The following is a 20,926-nucleotide window of genomic DNA, read 5'->3' as shown; positions in this document are numbered from 1 at the left end:
TGCTTCCTTCTTTCCTTGACACCGCCTCGAGTTGAACGCTTGTCCTATAACCTTTCGACGGCCGGCAGGATTCGAACTTGACTCAATTTTGATAGTAGGTTATAACAAATGCCATCTGTGAAAGCAGTTTGCATCTAGATTTCGGTTTGATGCCATTGTCACGATGATAACAAACAGTACACACTACACACAAGCAAAAACAGTCACCGGAAGTCCCCTAAATGTCACGACGCACGGGTCATGTGAGGCAGAAACCTGCGCGTGGGACTTATTATTATTTTTTTTTTATTTTTTTTTTTGGAAATTGGTGCTATTTGCCCCTTCCTTTTCCCTTTCTCTCTATTTTCTTCTTACTTTAATATCTCTTTTGATAATTAAGCTCACAACGACAGGTTTCCGGGCACACACACTAAAATTCGGATTTCAGACCTCAATTTTTGACTTATTTGGGCATGTTCAAAGGTGATTTGTGACGGCACTAATGCAATGACCGAATCGATATTGACATGCTATATAGGGATGAACATCTCCTTTTCAAAAAACTAGTATTTAGTTTTCAGCGGTCTCAGTGGGGCTCCAGAAGGGTGCATGAAGTGGGGCAAATAAATAATTACGCTTAAATACGTTACGGCCGTCCAAAGTATAATATCGAAAGCTCTAGGGATAATTACCTGTCAGGAAACTTTTTTTTTTAAATTCAAAATTAAACCAGCCAATTAGTGGCTCGGACGAAATTCTATCCGGGACTGAAGCTTTTTTACACAGGGCTATTTCGAAAATTTGTTTTTCACTGAGTTAGTTGTTACAGAGAAAACAACTGAATCTGATTTGACTATTGTATTGATCAAGTCGTCCTCATTTGTCATAAGCATATCTGTCTCTGATTTGACCTTAAAAAACGCAAAACAGATTTATTGTATCAAGCGTGTTAATATCACGTGTGTCACTTGGGTGTTTAGAATGTTCAATTAAAAACTCAATACATTTATATGTCCAATCACTTTATTTCTTTTACACGAAATAGCATGCGGAATAATGAAAACGTCAGTACATCAAGATTCCACGGATTCCTTTGCTTTCTTCCTGTCGCCCGTATTAGCTTTGTACCACAACTCAAGTTCCGATAAAGTTGTTGGTAGTTCATGTCCCGAGGTTTCAGGCAGGAATGACGTCAGATAGACGGTCAACAGACACATGACTGAGTATATGGTTCCTGGTAGCCATGCAACGGCACTAGCCTGTGTTACAATTAATAGATAGTGATGAATCAGTATTGAACCGATGCATGTTAGAATTTCCTGAAAACTTGTTTAACTTTATACGTTTTACAAGAAAATTAAATTCATTGTCTTATTAGTTCCATGATTCATTTATTACTGTGAATGTACTTATTTTGGCCTAAAAAATTTCATCAGGTAATCGCAATGTCTATAATGGCTATATAAACAACACACAGAAATAAAACAGCGACAGAAAACCAACAAAATAAGATTTGGCACCGCTAAAATATGAAGCTTTTGATATGATAGACTTACCACAGACGTTGCAAAGGGGGCCAACATTCCTCCAACCCTGGAACATGTAGATGCCAAGCCTAGTCCGGAGTTCCTGTGTATAATAAACAGAGGATCTTACATGTGTGGATATGTAATATGTATCAAACGAGTTCAAAAAAATGATATGCCTCGTGTCTTTAGGCAATCATTAGACAATCATGCAACGTCATATATTGATTATAACGTCCAAATTTAATTGTACATGTGACGTCGTAATAGTGTTATAACGCGTTTGTTATACGATAATTATGACAAGGCCGTATGACCTGGCTGGATTGGTCAGTTATGTGATAAGTTAAATCTCATGCTTGAAATTTTTCATAAGGATTTATAAATCAAATAAATAGGCTAATTACCTGAGGTTGGTAGGATATAGCTCCGGCGTCAACAGGTATATTGTGCTGAATGCAGCCGTGATCGCATACTTACCAACATAGTTAAATACTAGTGACACGGGTACTAAAGCAGCAACGTCCTCTGAAATAGTAACAGGATAAAGTTACTATAAGGCCTGAGGCAAAAACAATCTAATTAATTTCGAATTCACTGAAAATTTATTTTGAAATTTAATCCCTTTTGTTGATATATTCAAATTAGGTTTACTTATAAAAATAATATAAAATTTTTTTCTCACACTCATAGAAACAATTACCAGCTAAGTAAAAATAATCAAGATCTGCCAAGCAATTTCTGATTAGAGTACAATTTATCTCGCTCTTGAAAACAACTGTATGGATACTTTATATGATAAAATCATCGGTAAAGGATAATTTTTACGAGACGCTGAACAAGTGCTTCAAATTGTTTAATTATAATTCAATTTGCCTGTAGGAGGCTTTTTCATTGGCTTAACAATTTACTTTATCAACCGGTAAAAGAAAAAGGGCGTCGCCGTTTGTAATGTAGCTTTTGATTGGCTGAAATAACGTCGTAATGATTTCATAGAAAAAAAAGAGTCCCAAAATAAATTCGGAACTTTGAAGAGATCATATGTAATAAATTGAATTAAGGATTAACTTTTAAGAATTAATTTGAATATATTTTCATGTTATGGAGATATAATACAAAATTTAAGTGTAGTCTCATAATCAACAGCTTCGGTTTATTCATAATACATTCTGAGTTTTGTGTTATATCTCCATAACATTAAAAAATCTATTCAAGTTAATTCTTAAAAGAATGCAATATTATGGTAAGGGAGACAACTCATTTGTGCAGACGCTTGGGTTGTGAGTGCTTCACTCTCTTCAAGCATTTGAATAACCGTGAACAGTTTGGGATATACGTGTACCACAGGGGGCCAACTCAATGAAAATGGATGTTGTCATACATTTTTGTATTTGGTGGATGGACTGATGAGTAAATATGACAGTCATGTGATTTTATTTAAAAAATACGAGATTTGAAAATTTATTAAAACATCGGGATATTTACTATAAAACAGAGAAAGGGACGACAGTCGCCATATTGGAATTGTTACCCCCACACTTATTTTTTCACAATAGTATACCTTTTTTCCTACGGTCATAGTCACGCACCAGTCCTCCGATAATCCATAATCACACACATGCCATGGAAAAGAATATGAACGATGTCTATAAAGTCGAACACAATATTCTATTGTGATTCAATCGGTTTAGTCAAAGATATTCCGATATGTTTTAATATCTGAACCCATTGAATTACAATGTAGGGGAAGTCACTCTAATCGCTCTCCACTAGGACGTTGCTTTCGATGTCACAAGACAGAAAGCGCCGGTAATTTTGGATAAAATATTGCGCTCGACTTTATAGACATCGTTTATATTCTTTTGCATGGTATGTGTGTGATTATGGATTATCGGAAGACTGATGCGAGGTGGGGGTAAACATTCCAATATGGCGACTGTCGTCCCTTTCTCTGTTTTATTGTAAATATCCCAATTATTTAATAATTTTCAAATTTCGTATTTTTTGAAAAAAAAAATCACATGACTGTCATAAACACTCATCAGTCCATCCACCAAATACAAAAAAATGTATGACAAAATCCATTTTCATTGAGTTGGCCCCCTGGGACGTGTGCGTTAAACAGAACTAATACGTTTAGTTTAAATAAATATGTATCGTCACAATTCATATTGACCCAACAGTACATAAAGTAGATCTCACACGATATACCTGTGTATAGCTGACATACAGTGGAGACCGCTAAAGATACACCAGCAACGCCGTGGAATATCAAACAGCTTTTTCTCCTTCCGAATCTGAAGTAAAGCTTATACATTTATACATCTATTTTTAGTACATGACACATTGCGTACAGGTAATAATGGGTTTCTTCTAGTTTGAACTGATTTAGGGATATATGGAGGAGAGGGCAGTTTGAAATATCGAGTAACTTTGAGAACCTCTAACTAGAACTATTTTTAAGGGGCAAATCTGCAATCGCATTAATTGCCGATATAATTGCGATATTGCCGTGACGTTTATCAAGTAAAATTTATGAATGTAAATTTCGGTGAAAACTGTTTTTATTTGTAATCCAAATATAAAGACCGTTATTATGGATACTATTACAATAAATCATTCATTTTTCTCACGTTTAATGCGAAATATGAAATCATATAAGATAAATCCAACCTTTTGATGGCGTACCACTGTGTAAAGGTGGCCGGGTACTCCACCAAGGCCATCAGGAAAAAGTTGATGTATCCGTTGCCGGAGAGGGAAGTGGAGCCGAGATACATGGCGTAATACACAAGACTAACTGTTGTCCTGGAATGAAATCACTCTTTTATTTATAACGTACATACATTACAAAATTAGAATAAATTATTTTTGTTTGAATTTCATTTAATGCATATCCTTCTTTACATACGCCAATGTGTTCACTTGTTTATAATACGAGCTTTTCAAATGATTTAGACCCATTTAAATGGGTAAAACATGAACCCGATATGTAATCTCTTGCCCTAAAACTCTAAATATAATAGAAGTGGATATGAAGGATAGGCATATTCTACCCCGAGGGTCACAAAATGTTGTAAAACCCGAGGCTTGCCGAGGGTTTTACAACATTTTGTGATCCCGAGGTATGAAAGAGTATTTTTCTCTCATACCTCGACGATTTCTTCCATTTTTACTTCTACTAATTTCCGCTATTTTGAAATAAAGTCGAAAAATACCGACTGCAAGTAAAATCTGCATGCATTAAAAAATGCGTGATATTTTCAACGCAGATCCCGTTGTTTGTATCTTTTAAAGTTAATCCAGCTGATTTTCAAAAAGAAATTATCAAAATTGTGCATAGAAAATGGTAATTTTGTTGACGCTGTGACGTCACGAGGCTTTATTGCATGGGTAGCCATGCAATACAGATTCAGGCGACATGGGTGTATCGCCCTGGACCAGCCAGTATTACACGTGTAGGTATGAGAGAAATTACGATCTTTGCCAAACCACCAATATCGGTTGATTGTTTTTTTCTGGTACTACAGACTTTATCTGTGACATAAAACTGATACATTCTCGATAACAGAAATTAAATATTCATAGAACATAAACATATAAATCTAACAGATGTTTGCAGTTTATGTGTTGATTTCGCAGATACTCACCATGCATACCAAAGAATGAGAGAGTTGAATAGGATACGTTTGTGTTTAAATATAGTCAATGCGTTGTACTTTTCCGGCGTTGTTTCCCCGAGAACGTCCTTGCCCTCATTGTTACTGTCCACCATGTTTTCTTCTTTCGACGTCGGGGAATCTCCTGTTCCATTGTCATTGGATTTGAGAAAAGTCTTCATTTCCTGAGCCTTGGTAGAAGCGGCTGCGATGACGGACTCATAGTCTTTTCCATTCATTTTCGCGGCCATCCTGATAATCCTTTCAGCTCTTTTCTTCTTGCCGTTTGCAAGAAGCCATCTCAGTGATTCCTCCATAAACCTGAATGAGAAATTTATCAAAAAGCATTGCATTTTTGAAATTTTGCACGCAGCCGATATATTTCCATTTTGTTTTGTGCAGCAATTGCTAATACATTGTACATATAAGAAAATATTATTTATCTGTTACCCAAATACTTTGAATATAAACTATATATTAAATATTAACCTTATTTGGCTGGAAGAATCCCTCTCTCCCTCCTTTATAATGTTCTAAAGGTGTCCGTTCGTCCGCCCGACCAGACGAACTTGCTGGGGCTACATCTATATCGGCTATACAATAATATACGGTTTTGGTTTTGGCAATTCATATCTACTAAAACTATGTCACTGGGACCTACACGTTTACCTGTAATATATGTCAACATTGTATTATTCCTTGAGACACACGTAGCGTTTTGATATAAAATATGCAGCATTATAAAGCTTTAATTTTCATATTTCATTTCGACTGATTTTCTTTCAGTTTAAATACTTTATTTGATATAAGTTTGCGTCATATCACTTGAAATATAACTAATACATATACTACCAGTATTCAATAACACTATATGAAGATGCAGCAGCAAACGCAATTTGCATAGCTCGCCATGACATGTTCCGGAAGATGTAGGCTATTGGAGTGACAAGAATACATCCCGTGGTCCAACAAAGCTGGTCAATAATGACCCACAGATACCTGGAGTTTACTGGCAATGTTTCTAATCCCATTATTGCAATTGATAATCCATTTCCCTACAAAGATGTATAATTCCTAATCGTCAAACTATTCAATAAAACTTGCATTCAAATTGTGTATAATTCAATTTAGCTTGTAAGAAACAATTTTATTATTTGAAAAAAAAACTTTCAACAGTCCATAAAGGAAACAAATGGCGTCGCTGCTTTGGAATTCCAATGAGATTAACTTCAATTAATTGAATTTAAGGATTAACTTTATATATGTTTATGTTATAGAGATGTTACTATATAATCGATCTACTCGAGTGATCTGTATATACAAATTCAAAAATACCTTTGGAAGCATAAAGTGTATTTGTATATTTTAGAATGGTCATTTTGTAAAGGTATACTTACCGGTATTATAATTCCCAGAATAAATCTTAAGGCGATGAAGACTACAGGATTAGGAGCCCAAGCGGAACCAAGCATTATGGAAAATACTGCAATGTGGCAAAATATATGGACAGGTTTGCGTCCGAATCTGTCTGATAAAGAGGGAAACAGGACAGCTCCTATCCCTTGTCCTAGAATCACCATGGTCTGAGTCAGCTCTGCCAATTCCCCTCCTTCACAAAACAAATCCCACTGAAAGGGAAAACAATATCAAAATAGGTTATTAGGACTTAACATGGCACTGAGCGTTGTGAGGATCAGGCCTTAAGATAATGAAACAGACTTAAGTGTAAAACAAACTGAAGCATGGACTTAATCAATTATAGATGACATTGCAATTTTCGATTGGTTAAGCGAACATTTAAATTATGATCTTGTGGTCAAATCGAAAGATAGAATATCTTTAAATGATTTTGGATCAAATATTATAATCATGACATTGTATCCATCAATATTTTCTCTGTCATAAGGTTCCATTTGTCGTAATAAACATATATCATAAAAACACTGTCTAGAAATGTCTTATACAAAACACATTTTGTCATGGCGACAGCATTAACATTGTTTGAACCTTATTCTGTCGTATAAACCAATGAAACGTTTTCAGATACTGCATAAATGTATATCAAATAATATCTTAACAGTTTCGGCATGTTATGGGGTATGTAGAGGTTACACAATGATGGTTGTTGAATATTGAATTTATTCTACACGAGTGAGTTTTTTATAAGTTACAAAAGACACCAGCTTTAGCGAGTTTCTTTTGTTATTTAAAAAAACCTAAGAGAGTGGAATAAATTAAATATTCAACAACCACTCATTGTGTAACCTCGAGTAGTGTGACCTGTTTCTACCACAATCATATTCGTTTTTATCGGATAGAAATACGGAAGGAATACAGTAACATGTATTTACGGAAATATGCAAATAAGATGTAGTAATATTTTCATCAGCAAAAAGACTAATTAGTATTCAAAAGCCATCGTTTGATAAATAATCCATCGATATCAAATTCTTCTAATTGGGAACATATGAAGGATTAAAAATACTACTTTAACGTCTTATTGAGTTCAAATCTTCTTAGTTGCTTCCAGAAAATAAAACTCAATGTCGGACTACATGTATACATGTAAAAGCATTCGCACGACACGACATCATCTATTTCTCGCCAGATAATCGTCAAGCAATAATCATCAAGATCAAGTTCGTTTCATACACCTTAAATGTACGAAACTCATCAGTACAATTCTTGACCGTCAAGATGTATTGTTAGTACTAAAGGTCAATTTTAAACATGTATGAAAACATCACGTATTTTGACAGAACGCATAAGCTTTCCAACAGCATGTTTGGACGTCAAGCGGCGATCACAACATAAAATGACGTCATTTGATTATATATGACGTTGACAGTGATGACGTGACACTGGGAAATAAGTAGTTCGGTCATGATCAAAGTTCACTGTGACAGCCAATCAGAATGCGTATAGAGTTTATACCACGTGTGGTATAAACAAATTGTTAATCACCAACTGCAGTGTTTATTCAATGTTCTGAAATTTGAATAACAAAGCCTATGGTGGTAGAAGGTCATCTTTAGCCTGTTTTAATCAATACCATCTAGTAAAATGTGTGTATTTGTAGGAGTCATATGATATGCGACACATTGATGCTGATATGTAATGTATGAATTACACATGTCAAGGTAAGACTTAGGCAATGTATTGATTAACTTACTTCTGTCGCAATGGAGGCATCATGGTGTAAGTCATGCTTATAGCCCGACACACAATCGGTACTTGTGATGAGTGTAGAGTTGGCATCCGTCTCATTACTGTACACATCGATGGAACATTTATTGTAGACAAATCTATAAGTGTTGTTTTCGTGAAGTTCTCGATGAGGAATGATGTCCTTTACTGTTGTTTCCTGGCACTGAAATGGTGGACGGTAGGCTGCAATTAAGAAATGTATTAACTAAGTATTATGTTAATTACATGTTGGTGTAGAATTGGATGGCATTTAATGATAGTGCTAATAAACGTTTTTGCATGTGGTCATCAACGAAATGATACATAATGATAACGTATAGGAAGATAATGTTATTTAAGATCCTTATGAAAAGAAACATGTATAGAACGATTGTTTTCTCTTTAGATATTGTTTTTAGTAATACTAAAGCTGATAAAAATCTCAAATAGAATGCAAAGAAGACAGTCCTACGTCAGCTGAAAGGCTCGTAGTTTTGCATTGCAAATAAGCTACATCATTCATAAATCTCAACACTTACCTATAAAAGCGAACCCAAGGAGGTGAAACGCGGTTGGAATACCTGCCAGTAAACAAAGGAATATTTGTCCCCTTTGATACCTCCCCCATGTTCCCAGGGATTTCCAGATCTCATCCACATCGAGGGTACCATCCATACTTCCAATGGCTAGTGTTAAGATGACTTTCCAGATAGACGGTTCATTATTCAATGTTAGGGATCATGTACATCACTGTTTCTTAGTTTATGATAATATCACATGATATGATAGGCATGCTTTTGAATATCAAACTTAAATTTCTTATAATAATTATTTTATATTATGGTCTATTTATTGAATAAATGTTTTGGACATGACGCTGCATTTACAATGTAACAATCCTATTCGATACAAAAATATTTTGTAACGACCTTGTTACATTAAACAGAATGGTGTTAGGAAAGGTATTATTGCGATTGGGGGGGGCACATTCATGCAGCTGTTTGTGTGTTAAGGGACGGTAACACATCTTCATAACATTTGGATAGGTCATTTATATTTTGTACTAAAGATCACGATATGTTTTGAAGTTCTCTTGTGATTTTACCTCTGCATTATAGTGTTATCTTACTGAAACATTCTTACTGAAATAATGAACAACAAAACCAACCTAATTACATATAGACATCGTCGAATGAATATGTCACTTACAATTGCTGGGAGCAAACTCACGCCCACTAAAATGTTTCGTTTACCTTTCCTTCCACTCTCGCTTGTGACACTTTTATTCAGTTTTGTGCAATCCATCGATTTGTGGTAATATTTTTAATAATGATCTGTCCAAAATGGATTCACATTGTATATAGTTCAAATTAGCTTTTAAGAAACAAACATTGTTTGAAAAATACTTTTAATGGTCCATTAAGGAAACAAATGGAGTCGTCGCTTGTTACGTCGCCTCTGATTGTCCAATATTGCTTATGTTTACATTTAAACTAGTCATTCCCGTTTGAAATAGAAAATGAGTGAAACGATAAAGCGGATATACAAAGATAAATACAATACTTCAATCCAATTGAAATATTTTAATTAGTATATATCTTCATACTGACCAATTTTAAGATTTTTTCAATATTCTTACAGTGAATCATAACACAGATTTAAACCCAGTCTTTTTGTAACCTCTTGGCATGCCAGTGCCTAACTTACAATGTCAATATTTGAAATTATCATACCTTGGGCTTAGTAACAACATATAGGTACTGTGTAGTATCAATGTAAATATACAGGCATGTATTAAACGCTCTTCTGGATAAGTTAGTATGGAAATAAGTGCACATATAATTCAAAAAAGAAAGAAAAAATCTGTCGTTCATTTCCAAAACAGTTAACGATTTTTTTACAAGCTCTCATTTTCCTCCTCAATGGGTTTGACCTTTTTATCGCCAGCATGATCTTTGTACCATGTCTTCAGTTCCTCTATTGTAGTCGGAAGTTCGTATCCTTTGGTCTCTGGGAGGAACCTCAGTAGATATACGGCTATCAAACACAGCGCCGCCGAAATAGCTCCTGGACCCCACCTTATATAATCCATCTGAAGAAACATCAAGGGGAATCAAAATGTGTACAAAATGGTAATAAAACACATGTTTGTTTAGTTTTACGTCCTATTAACAGCCAGGGTCATGTAAGGACGTGCCAGGTTTGTTGGTGGAGGAAAGCCGGAGTACCCGGAGAAAAACCACCGGTCAGCGGTCAGTAACTGGCAACTGCCCCACATGGGATTCGAACCCGCATCCCAGAGGTGGAGGGCTTGTGGTAATATGTCGGGACATCTTAACCACTCGGCCACCGCGGCCCCAATAAAACACATGGGAGTAGGAGTATTTGTAGTGAATATGTTTGAGAAATAACAGGCTTAAGGTATTCATAATTTTTATTAACGTGTTTGATAATCTTTTTTTTTGTAGTAGTAGTAGTATGAATTAAAAGCTGCAGTAATTTAATAGTGGTACCAATGTGCATTGAACGGAGAAACGAAATTGAAATTACTAAAAATCTAATTGTTTTTTTTTTGGATAAAATTATAACATTACAAGCTAACCGATACTTACATTATATATATCATCGGCTTCTTAGGTAAAATATATGTTTTCGCTTAAATATCACATACAGTGTATATAACAATAATGACAATAAAAAAAGCTAACCGAGTTTTATAATTTGCGTGCCCCTGTGTTTTTGGCTGAGGTGACCAAGATTGTATTTTACGGTCTCGGAATAGCAGTTCAGACTGCTTGTTTTACACATGTTCATAGAAATTTTACTGTTGAATACATATATATATAGATTTAATATTCCATAAAAAGTCAAGTTACATAATATAAGACCACGATCGAGAGCATCGTGGGTAGCGATAGGCCAAGGACATCTCCTTGCTGGCGGTGTATGGGATTTGCAAATTATTTAGTCAAGATGAAATAAATGTTTATTCTTATTACTGGTTTATGTAAATAATGAATGTTCTTGCAATATTTCAAACGTTGGACATTTTTATTTTGCTAAAATTAATATCGATGCTGCTATCGTTTATGCGAGGAGATGAGATGAAGAGGTTTTGCCGAGTCATCTCGGTTTTCCCTGTCGACACCAAAATAAAACTTGTATTGTAAGATAGTGACTGTGTATTCTGTTTATCCTGCAACTTTTTCATTATATATACAGAAGATGGTATTCAAAACGAAAGCAAATTGCCTGTTATTAACACGATTTCACTCAAAGCGAAAACGCTTCTTTGATGATCAAGAAAAGATGCATTCAGCAAACCGAATGAGTGTGTACTCCTTTTGACTACCGTGGGAAATATGTAAGCGACGTCATTCCGGTGATTGTGACGTCACTGTTTGGCGGGACTGACTGCCGTTTCATTCACTCCTACTAAATGTGACGTCACTGGAATGTTCGGGATCAAGTCATCATATTTAGAAATTGAATCAAACGAAAGAAATTAAACATTTATTTACTGAGATCGTAACATTTTCCTATTGCAACTATTACAGGAAATTCTTATTGACCGGTATCGAGTTCTGTGCCCGGCTAATGTCGATATTAGTGCTGAAAATGCATTGTTTCTTGATATTGTTCCGCTTCTTTTGTTGACTTTAAATTCGTAAAATGAACTTAACCCGCGAAGGGCGTCAGAACGCTTGTTTTCAACGGGAATAAACACCGTAGTGATAAAGACCTTCCAAGTATGGCAAAAGTGAATATCTGGATCGGGGAAATAGGGACACAAAAAGTCGATTTTCTCCAAAAGTAAGTAAGTTACACTACATTAATTTTGCTGGAACACTTAAAAAATCGTTCTGATTTCAGAACAATTGGAATTATGAAGAAACCTCTTACAGTATTTTTTATTATTATTATTATATATAATGTAAGTTAATAATAAAAACATATGAAGACAAAAGAGTTATTACCAATGGGCCTGCAAAAGGTGCCAACATGCCGCCAATCTTTGAAATAGACCCGGTAATACCGAAACCAGCATTCCTGTTTAGGAATAAGAAAAACAATCATCAAATATCACAAATACTTTTATATATGACAAGATAACAAAACAATATTTCATATTTCTATTGTGCATTTTTACATGCCTCATTTATTACTAGCCTAAGACATTCGGTGTTCAATATCTTTTTAATAATAAAAAGTAAATAACAACTGCCAATACATTTTTTAGATAAAATATATTGATACCAGTAACACTAAAAACTGAAATTGTACAGAAACCAAAACGTATGTATCCTAACAGTGACCGTTTTATACATCACCGGCGAATCTTCACATTAAGTATTGGATCATTCTTTGTCCGATTTCATTTAAGCATGAATTTAGTTGTTCCTTAAACAAATCCATCATGAACTGCTTCGCACTATTTTATGTAATTGAAATGTATGTTTCATTTCAACCGATTTTAGTGAATAAAGCAATAGATTTGGACAACATGCTACATGTAGACCTATTAAGTACTCTTTATTTAGACAGATATTTGACATACAGAAATTGAAATATAACACATTAGATATATACAAATACAAAAATACCATGTTAAGCATAGAAACAAACCCAATGCTGTAAGTATGCAATATGGGAATACTGAAACTCTTATAAACAAACTTTCTGTTATATATGTCATAATTTCTGTACTTTATTGGTATTTGTAACAAAACTTTTGAGGGGCAGTGTTTTTAAATAATTAATTTTCTAAAGGTAATGCATTTTGATATAACTATTGAAGGGAGCTAACTCGTGTCTGTAGACTATGCCTCTATCGCTATCATTTAGTTTTCAAAGTGATGTAATGTATCCAGTGATATTTCCTGAGTTTCTTACTGTATCATGTTTATTTTACCTAAGGTTGGTGGGATACAGCTCAGGTGTATACAGGAATATCGAACTATAGGATCCGGTGATACCAAACTTTCCGACAAGGTTGAACACCAATGATGTAACTCCAATAGCACCAACACCGCCTGAATAATATACATAAGTATATTCACATATCTATTTGACACACTGCCGGCGAATAACAATTTTATCTAAACAGGAACAGATGAATGCCATTATGTATTTTTCTTCAGGAATATATTTTATTTATAGTATTTTAAGGGGCAATTATTTTATTTATAGTATTTTAAGGGGCAATTCTATGAAGTAAACATTTTTACATAACATTATCGTAAATTATTGCATAAAACTATTCTTCTACATTCCATGTTGTTGTTAAGAACCTCAATTCATAACAATGAGATATCTGATCGCAAAGCTATACGATTAAGAAGGTCGGATGTGTACGCTATGACGATAGCCGGACTCCCGAAAGTTTCGCAAATGAGATATATAGCTACATATAATTTGCTAATTACCTCTTTTGAAAACAAAAAGTACTTTCCATAATTATCAAACAACTGAAAAGGTAAAATACACTACAGTAAGAACAGATGTTGTAATAGACAAAGGTTACTTTACAACACTTTACTTTACAATGTTGCTCCATCAAATGTGTACTGACACGGAGAGAGAGAGCTAGTTTTCGCATCGAATACACTTATCATGGTAGTGGACAATTCACAGTGATAACTACACAAAATGTTTCATTAGGACATGTTTACTTTCTAGATAAATCGAGATTTCATTGTACTCCCTGACTAAATTGTCACTTTAATATAATAGTTTATTACATCCCGGAAAAAACTACTTTATATAAAACGTTTTTCTCTGTACGGAATAAAGTACTGATTACAGATGCTCCAAAAGTAAAACAATTGCAAATCCTTTTCCTGCTACCGTTGTGGAAAACCAAAATGGCTTCAGAAATAAAAAGCACAATGTTCAAAAAGAAGACGAACAATCTGAGATAAGACAAAAGGTTATTTTACCTGAGACCGTCATACATATTGTAGACACTGTAAGTGCTGTTCCTGCTATAACGTGAAACAAGATACAGGTTTTACGTCTGCCGATTCTGAAAGTAATATAACGTCATTTTTAATTTGAATTACACATGGAACAAACTTGCGTCATTTCTTGCTATCAAATTAATTGTATTTAACGATATTGTTTTAAAATCTAAGAATCGACGAAATGTAATTCTAATATATTAAATGTTTTTAATTGTATTTGACATTATTAACGTCCGTCTATGCGTGATTAGAAATTTCTAAATATTCATTAAGTCATATAGAAGATCCAAGACAATGTTTTTCAGTACGCTATCCAAACATAAAAAAGACCAGTCTAGTTTAAGTTTCAGAATAAGTTTTAATGCTTTGGTACCAGTATATTAAATGATGTCGAAATAATGAATGAAAGCATCAACGATATGCTTAAAATTTATACAAGAATATGAATTGAAATACCTATTCAAAAGGAGATATTCCAAGAAGACTGCCGGGTATTCGACAATGGCGATCAGGAAAAAGTTGACAAATCGGTTACCCGACAACGCTGAAGTGGTCAGAGAGATAGCGTAGTACACCAAGCAATCCACAAACCTTCAACAATGTACCATGAGTCCATAAAAAGTCGACTTGGCTTATTATAACGTGATCATTGATAGCGATAGAGCAATAGTATAATTCGACTTCCTGATAAATCGACGTGCCGACATAAATATCTCAGCAAGTGGTACTATAACTCGACTGGACGACAACAGTTTCTTGTTAACTTGAGTTACCGTAACATTTGCAGAAATATACCACCATACTTATGCCATATGAAAAATGTTTTAGTATATTGCATATCGTCTGGAACCCTATAAGAAATTGTAATATATTTTGGATTACCTTTTAATATTTAGACTTAAAACAAGATAACAAAACCAAGGTCTACAGGTCGTTTGAAATTATTTAGTCTAAAACAAGTATATTACTGTTTTATATCATTTCTATTTTACGTTGATCATTGGAATTACTCTTTGGGCATACAAATCACTCCATGGCAATAAGTATTACTTTCAGAAAAGAGAAAGAAAGAGAAATTACTATACAATACACTAAACTAAGATGAAAGCGCAGTTGCCAGGTAAGGACCTCTGGTCGGTGGTTTTTCTACTGGTGCTTCAGCTTTACTCCACAAATAACCCTTGCACGTCCTTATAAGACCCTTGTTGTTAATAGAACAAATCTGATAAAACCAAACAGTTGTACTTACCACGTAAACCAAAGAATTAATGAATTTATTAAGATGATCTTATGACGAAAGATGGTGATGACATTGTATCGTTTGATTGGTACAGGAGCGACCACCTGTTCTTTGTCCTTTGAAACATTATCTTTGTTACCAGCTATCGTAGACAGTTTCTTCTCGGCGCCATTCTGATTTACAGAAGTTTGAATTGTAGCTGCTTGGATGACGTCATTGAAATTCTTTCCGTTCATTTTCGCCGCTTTTCTAATGATTTTTTCTGCTTGTTTTGTTTTTCCATTGGCTAGTAACCACCTGACCGATTCGTCCAGGAGCCTGTTAAAAGAATCAATAAAAGTAAACATACAGTATTTCTAGCAGGAAATAGACAATATCACATGTATTTGTTTTGTAAATTAGTAACACATAAATGTAACAGGAATCACCGATCAACTATCAAATGCAGATTAAGATCATTAAACGTAAATCCATCATCATCACTAAAGAAACTACACCATCATCATTATGTACTAAGAACAATCCTATTTTCAATTAAAGAGCATGGTTAAAATATTAGTCAATGACGCATTTCTCTTCCGAGTATATTAATTATGTAGTTATCAAGTTTTTGCGTTAGTAATTAAAACAATTACCAGTATTCTATGAGGCTATAGCATGCCATGAGAGCTAGCGCCATTTGGAGGTATCGCCAAGAGAAATCCCGGAAAAGATATCCGAAGGCTGACAATAGAACAATTCCAGTAGTCCAGAAAGTCTGTCCCATTATCTCTGCTAAATACCGTACTTTCAACGGTAGAATCTCTAGGCAAATGATATTCATAGTTAATCCAGAGCCCTGCGGGTACAAAATTGTGGAAGATGAGTTTACCTCACATTAATTTGTATAACTTGCTATGTAAAAACATGGTACAGGAAGAAGCAGGTGCCGAATGGTTGATATTTCCCTACATATTACCATGAACCATTCATCTTTCGGTCGAAAGTCCGAATCCCACGTAGGGCAGTTTCTGATACTAAACCCAGGTTGGTGTTTTTCTAGCAGTACTCCGGTTTTCCTCCATCACATTATCCTATCACGTTCTTAAAATGTAAATTACCTTGGCTGGTAATTGGACGTAAAACCAATTAAAACCAAGACTGAAGAAATTAAGCACACTTCAAATAGTTTTAAACAATACACTTAATAATTTCATATACATATATACTTGTCTTTCTACAACTTTAAAACTATATGGTGAACTAGATATTCCGCCTTAACATACTACAGAGCTAGCCACCATGTTGATAGGTACAGAGTTACAGAGATGTACGTTATCATTTTTGCGTACAATTGACGTCGTTTTCTCCGAAAAAATATGACGTTACGTTCGTAAACACATGACGTCAAAATCAGTACCCGTCGCAATGGCAGATAAATCTATAATATGCAAATACAGAATATAAAGAAACTAAAATAAGAAAAATCATGGAACTAAATTTTCAGTGAAAGTACATGTTTACGAGTTCCTTGAAACTATTTATTTCACTACGTTATCTTTTATTTGTTTTTTTTTTACCAGAAAAAAAACACCTTTTAAACAACGATATTATTACCTGATGCACGGCACCTAATATGAACCTTAGCACAGCAAACACAGTGTAATTAGGAGACCACGCTATCGCGAAGGATGTGGCGAATAACGAAATATGTCCGAAGATGTGAACTTTCTTTCTCCCGAATTTGTCTGCCAGAGATGTAAATATAGCCGATCCACATGCCTGTCCTAGGATCACTAAGGTCTGAGACAGTTCGGCAAGCTCTGCTCTGTCACATACAAGATCCCACTGAAAGTAGGTAAAGAGACTGATATTAATATTAACCCCACCTTTGATAAATCACTTGGCATTTACTTGGTCGAGAAAGAAAGGCTACCACTTTTGTCTTTCTTAACCCTCGCCAAAAACAGCTTAAAATATTTTTTATTTTTAAAAGACACTGGCCACGCATTTTCTATGTATTTGGTAGCTACTGGCGTAATATATATCTGATTTCATTTTATCGAATGATATTGACAAAGATTTTATATGTCAAGTGATTAAACAACAGGCAAAGCCTATATAAGTTTTCATATATATATTTGATTACGTCATGGGTGATTATTACGTCACTTTCAGCGGACCTGATGCCGTAAACAAACATGTCTGACAGGCGGTTTGTTAGCAAAGCAAAGCGAGAGAATTATTTGTACTTTGAGAAGTAGCAATTACGTACATTGTAAGAGAGTGTGTCATTATTGTCTTTGATTTTAATTAGGAGGTAAATCCCCGTATTCGACTCAAAGCTCTCAAACTCCTTTAATTGAATAACAAAAAAAAACCAAAAAAAAAAACAAAAAACAAAAAAATGAAATAAAAGCAGTGTTAGGATATCAGTAAAAGAGGTTAAAAAGATCATCGTAGTGATATAGTCGTTTTATAATGTTTAACATGAATGATATGATGATATGATAAGTAAGTTTTGTTGTTGATTGATTGCTAACTGTAATATGTTAAGTTGGTTCTTTATAGCGTCTTGTGGTGGTGTCTTTGTTGTGGTGGAATAATGTGGTTTTTTTATGAATTTTGAAATAGACTTACTATACCACATTGATACAGAAACATATTGAATCTATGAAAAAAAGCTGTATTGTTATGCATGTGCAAGGTGAACAACATTTTCCATGGACCCAATGTATATTTTAGTTTCAACCATGTAAAACATTATATAAATAAAATTGCAAATATCTATTAGTTCCATTGTTTTACTTAACGCTGGTTGACACTTGATAAATCACACTAACCTCAGTATCTAGAGTTCTGTCTTTTGGAACTGGATACGAGTATCCCGATACACATTCTGTTGTCTTGAGGAGTGTCGAATTAGCCTTGTACACGTCTATAGTGCACTTGTTGTACACAAAACTGTAGGAGATGTTGGCATGCGTACGATTTATGTCTTCAGTAAATGTCGCACCCACTGTGGTCTCATTACACTGAAACGGTGGTCGGTAAGCTGCAAAGTTATCAATACATAAATGTACATATTTACTTAAAAACGTAAATACAATATGCAAAATATTCTGATGAAGAATGGGCAGGTAAATATTTTTTGTCAGTCTAAAAAGTGAAGATAATAATGACTTCAGGGGAGCAAACCTACATAACTACACCTGCCGTCAGATCTAGGTCAAGTTCTTGTTGTACTGAATCTGTTGAACAGTTTACTGACTAATATTCGCACATCAAATCAACCACAATCTCGATTTGAATTCATATGTTCCTGTTTTTGATAGATTAAAATCACCATAAGTCGTTGGCCTACATTGTAGCATATTTGAACATGGTATTTAATAATATAAACAGTTATTTCGGGAGGATAAACGCTTTAAGGCAATAGTCGTCTCTCAAAAATGCTACATACTTGTACTGTACAGTTGCTAATATTTGCGAGGGGTTTGTTTTCGCTAAATTCGCGGATTCACTCAAATTCGTGAATTTTAATACTTTGCGAATGTATAAAAAAAATCATGGTTTTGCATGTCAGTCTCATAAATTGCACTTTCAAAGACTACAAGAAAAATTCGCGAAAATATTTCCCCACGGATTATTTACATATAATAGTTAATCACGAAATATTACACCCTCGAAATTTAACATCTATGCAGGAGTTATACACTATTGGTTAATCATTTTTCAAATTCATAAATTCATACCGATGAAAACTGTAGAAAGAAGGTGAAACGCCAAATTGATGATAGTTATCAGTACTAGTGCTATCTGGGTGCATTGGAATCTTCCCCATGGTCCCAAAGCTATCCAAAGTTCGTCTGTATCTATTTGTCCGTCCATCGTGTTGTAGACTGTGCCAATGACACAACAATTAGTGAACGTGTATGAATAAAAATGCAAGACATTACTTATTACAAGTATTCATGTCTATGAATACGTTAGTGACTGTGTTTTTTTTATTATTCTATTCCGTAGTCCCCTTTTTCTGTCTTTTTTGCATTGTTTGTACAGAGTAAAAAGCGAAAATTTACATCAGTATTTTTGGCAGATTTAAACATAATTCATTTTAAACTTGTCGCTTTAGTTTTGTAACATTTTGCATTTTTTGCCTCGTCATGAATTTTTACTAGGTGATTTACTTCTTGTCATTTTCGTTATGATTTACTACACTATGTATCTGTCTCTCTGTTACATATACTAGTATCCTGATGTACATACAAATCTACTCATTTTATGCATGAAAACACACTTAAATTTTACACCTTAACTTTCTCCCAGTCCCTTACCACAAATCTCCTCCACATATAGTATATGTATTTTATCGAAAACATGTCTTTTATACTCTTCCTTTGTACGCCTATCATCACACTATTTATATTAGTGCTCGTATTACTGTCACTAAGAGTGAAATGAAAACGAAAAGTGAAATGAACATTGGATGTAACATGTTTGATATTAATTGGTTATATTCAGAGTGTCTAGGGCGCGCTGAAATGTCCCATAACTCTAGAGCTATCCATACTTTATCAGTGTGAAGGTGACTGTCTATATTATTATATATTTATGATGCATAATACCATATCGATGTTTCACATTTAGGAACAAATAATGAAAAGTACTTTTAAAGATTGTTAGTACAAATGTCATGACTTCGAATATGTTTTTAAAATTTCCATCTACTGACCTTGGGATGCTCTATGATAATAATCCGATATTCGACGGTCCAGTAATATTAAAATACACAGACAACAATCTAGTCTTCAAATTTCACAGCTTGTCGTGTCAAACGAGGATGTGCTGAATTATCAATCTCCAGACGGAAAGACCTATATTCCTTGACCTTAAATGTGATACACGAAACTTGATATTGACAACCAGCATTTTTTTGTAGCTATCCACTTCAGCATCAGTCCTTGAATGTTTCAAATTCGCGACAGAGACTGTACCTTCCGCTTCGGGTACTCGGCTATGTGATAACAGCTGTAAAATATACGTATATCATTACCGATGTCATTACGCGCGCCGTTCAAAAGAATTGCTCCTGTGTAATAATGCTATTTAATTAAATTTTGAAATTTTGCGTTAATAAATTGAAACATAGCTTGTGTTGAATTTAATCATTTACATTATTTTTCTTTGCAACTTTTGACACATGTATGGTAAATAACAGTGTGAGAGGGTAAAAAGACATCACGGCATATTTCGTTTGCGTGGAAACTAAGCCTACGTCAGAGATAGGAAAGTGAATAATAGTTATGTCAACTCTCGATATGAAATATTACTGATTTTATATCAAGGAGAAGGAGTATTGTCTAAATGACTGTTTCATCTTGTGGATTAAAT

At 34.4% G+C, this 20,926-nt stretch overlaps 2 protein-coding genes across 2 annotated transcripts; both read right to left on the bottom strand.

Annotated features, from left to right (window-relative positions):
• Window positions 1-984: 984 nt before the first annotated feature.
• Window positions 985-9,089, bottom strand: LOC138333515 (solute carrier family 22 member 21-like). The gene is made up of 10 exons (XM_069281943.1): window positions 8,890-9,089; window positions 8,337-8,554; window positions 6,562-6,792; window positions 6,017-6,219; window positions 5,156-5,485; window positions 4,179-4,313; window positions 3,717-3,802; window positions 1,913-2,033; window positions 1,536-1,608; window positions 985-1,238 (listed from the first exon to the last, which is right to left on the bottom strand). The coding sequence occupies exons 1-10, from the start codon at window positions 9,023-9,025 to the stop codon at window positions 1,053-1,055; spliced, it is 1,719 nt and encodes a 572-aa protein (XP_069138044.1). The 5' UTR covers window positions 9,026-9,089; the 3' UTR covers window positions 985-1,052.
• Window positions 9,090-9,758: 669 nt separating this feature from the next.
• LOC138332785 (organic cation transporter protein-like) lies at window positions 9,759-20,710 on the bottom strand. Its single transcript, XM_069280746.1, has 11 exons — window positions 20,268-20,710; window positions 19,288-19,434; window positions 18,376-18,587; window positions 17,150-17,380; window positions 16,189-16,391; window positions 15,563-15,871; window positions 14,770-14,904; window positions 14,290-14,375; window positions 13,263-13,383; window positions 12,328-12,400; window positions 9,759-10,442 (listed from the first exon to the last, which is right to left on the bottom strand). The coding sequence occupies exons 2-11, from the start codon at window positions 19,421-19,423 to the stop codon at window positions 10,248-10,250; spliced, it is 1,701 nt and encodes a 566-aa protein (XP_069136847.1). The 5' UTR covers window positions 19,424-19,434; window positions 20,268-20,710; the 3' UTR covers window positions 9,759-10,247.
• Between the last annotated feature and the right edge of the window lie 216 nt (window positions 20,711-20,926).

Source organism: Argopecten irradians, chromosome 10, assembly GCF_041381155.1.
Source record: "Argopecten irradians isolate NY chromosome 10, Ai_NY, whole genome shotgun sequence".
NCBI classification, from domain to species: Eukaryota; Metazoa; Mollusca; class Bivalvia; order Pectinida; family Pectinidae; genus Argopecten; species Argopecten irradians.
Note: the sequence above shows the minus strand (reverse complement) of the source record. Positions and strands in the feature narration are given on the sequence as shown.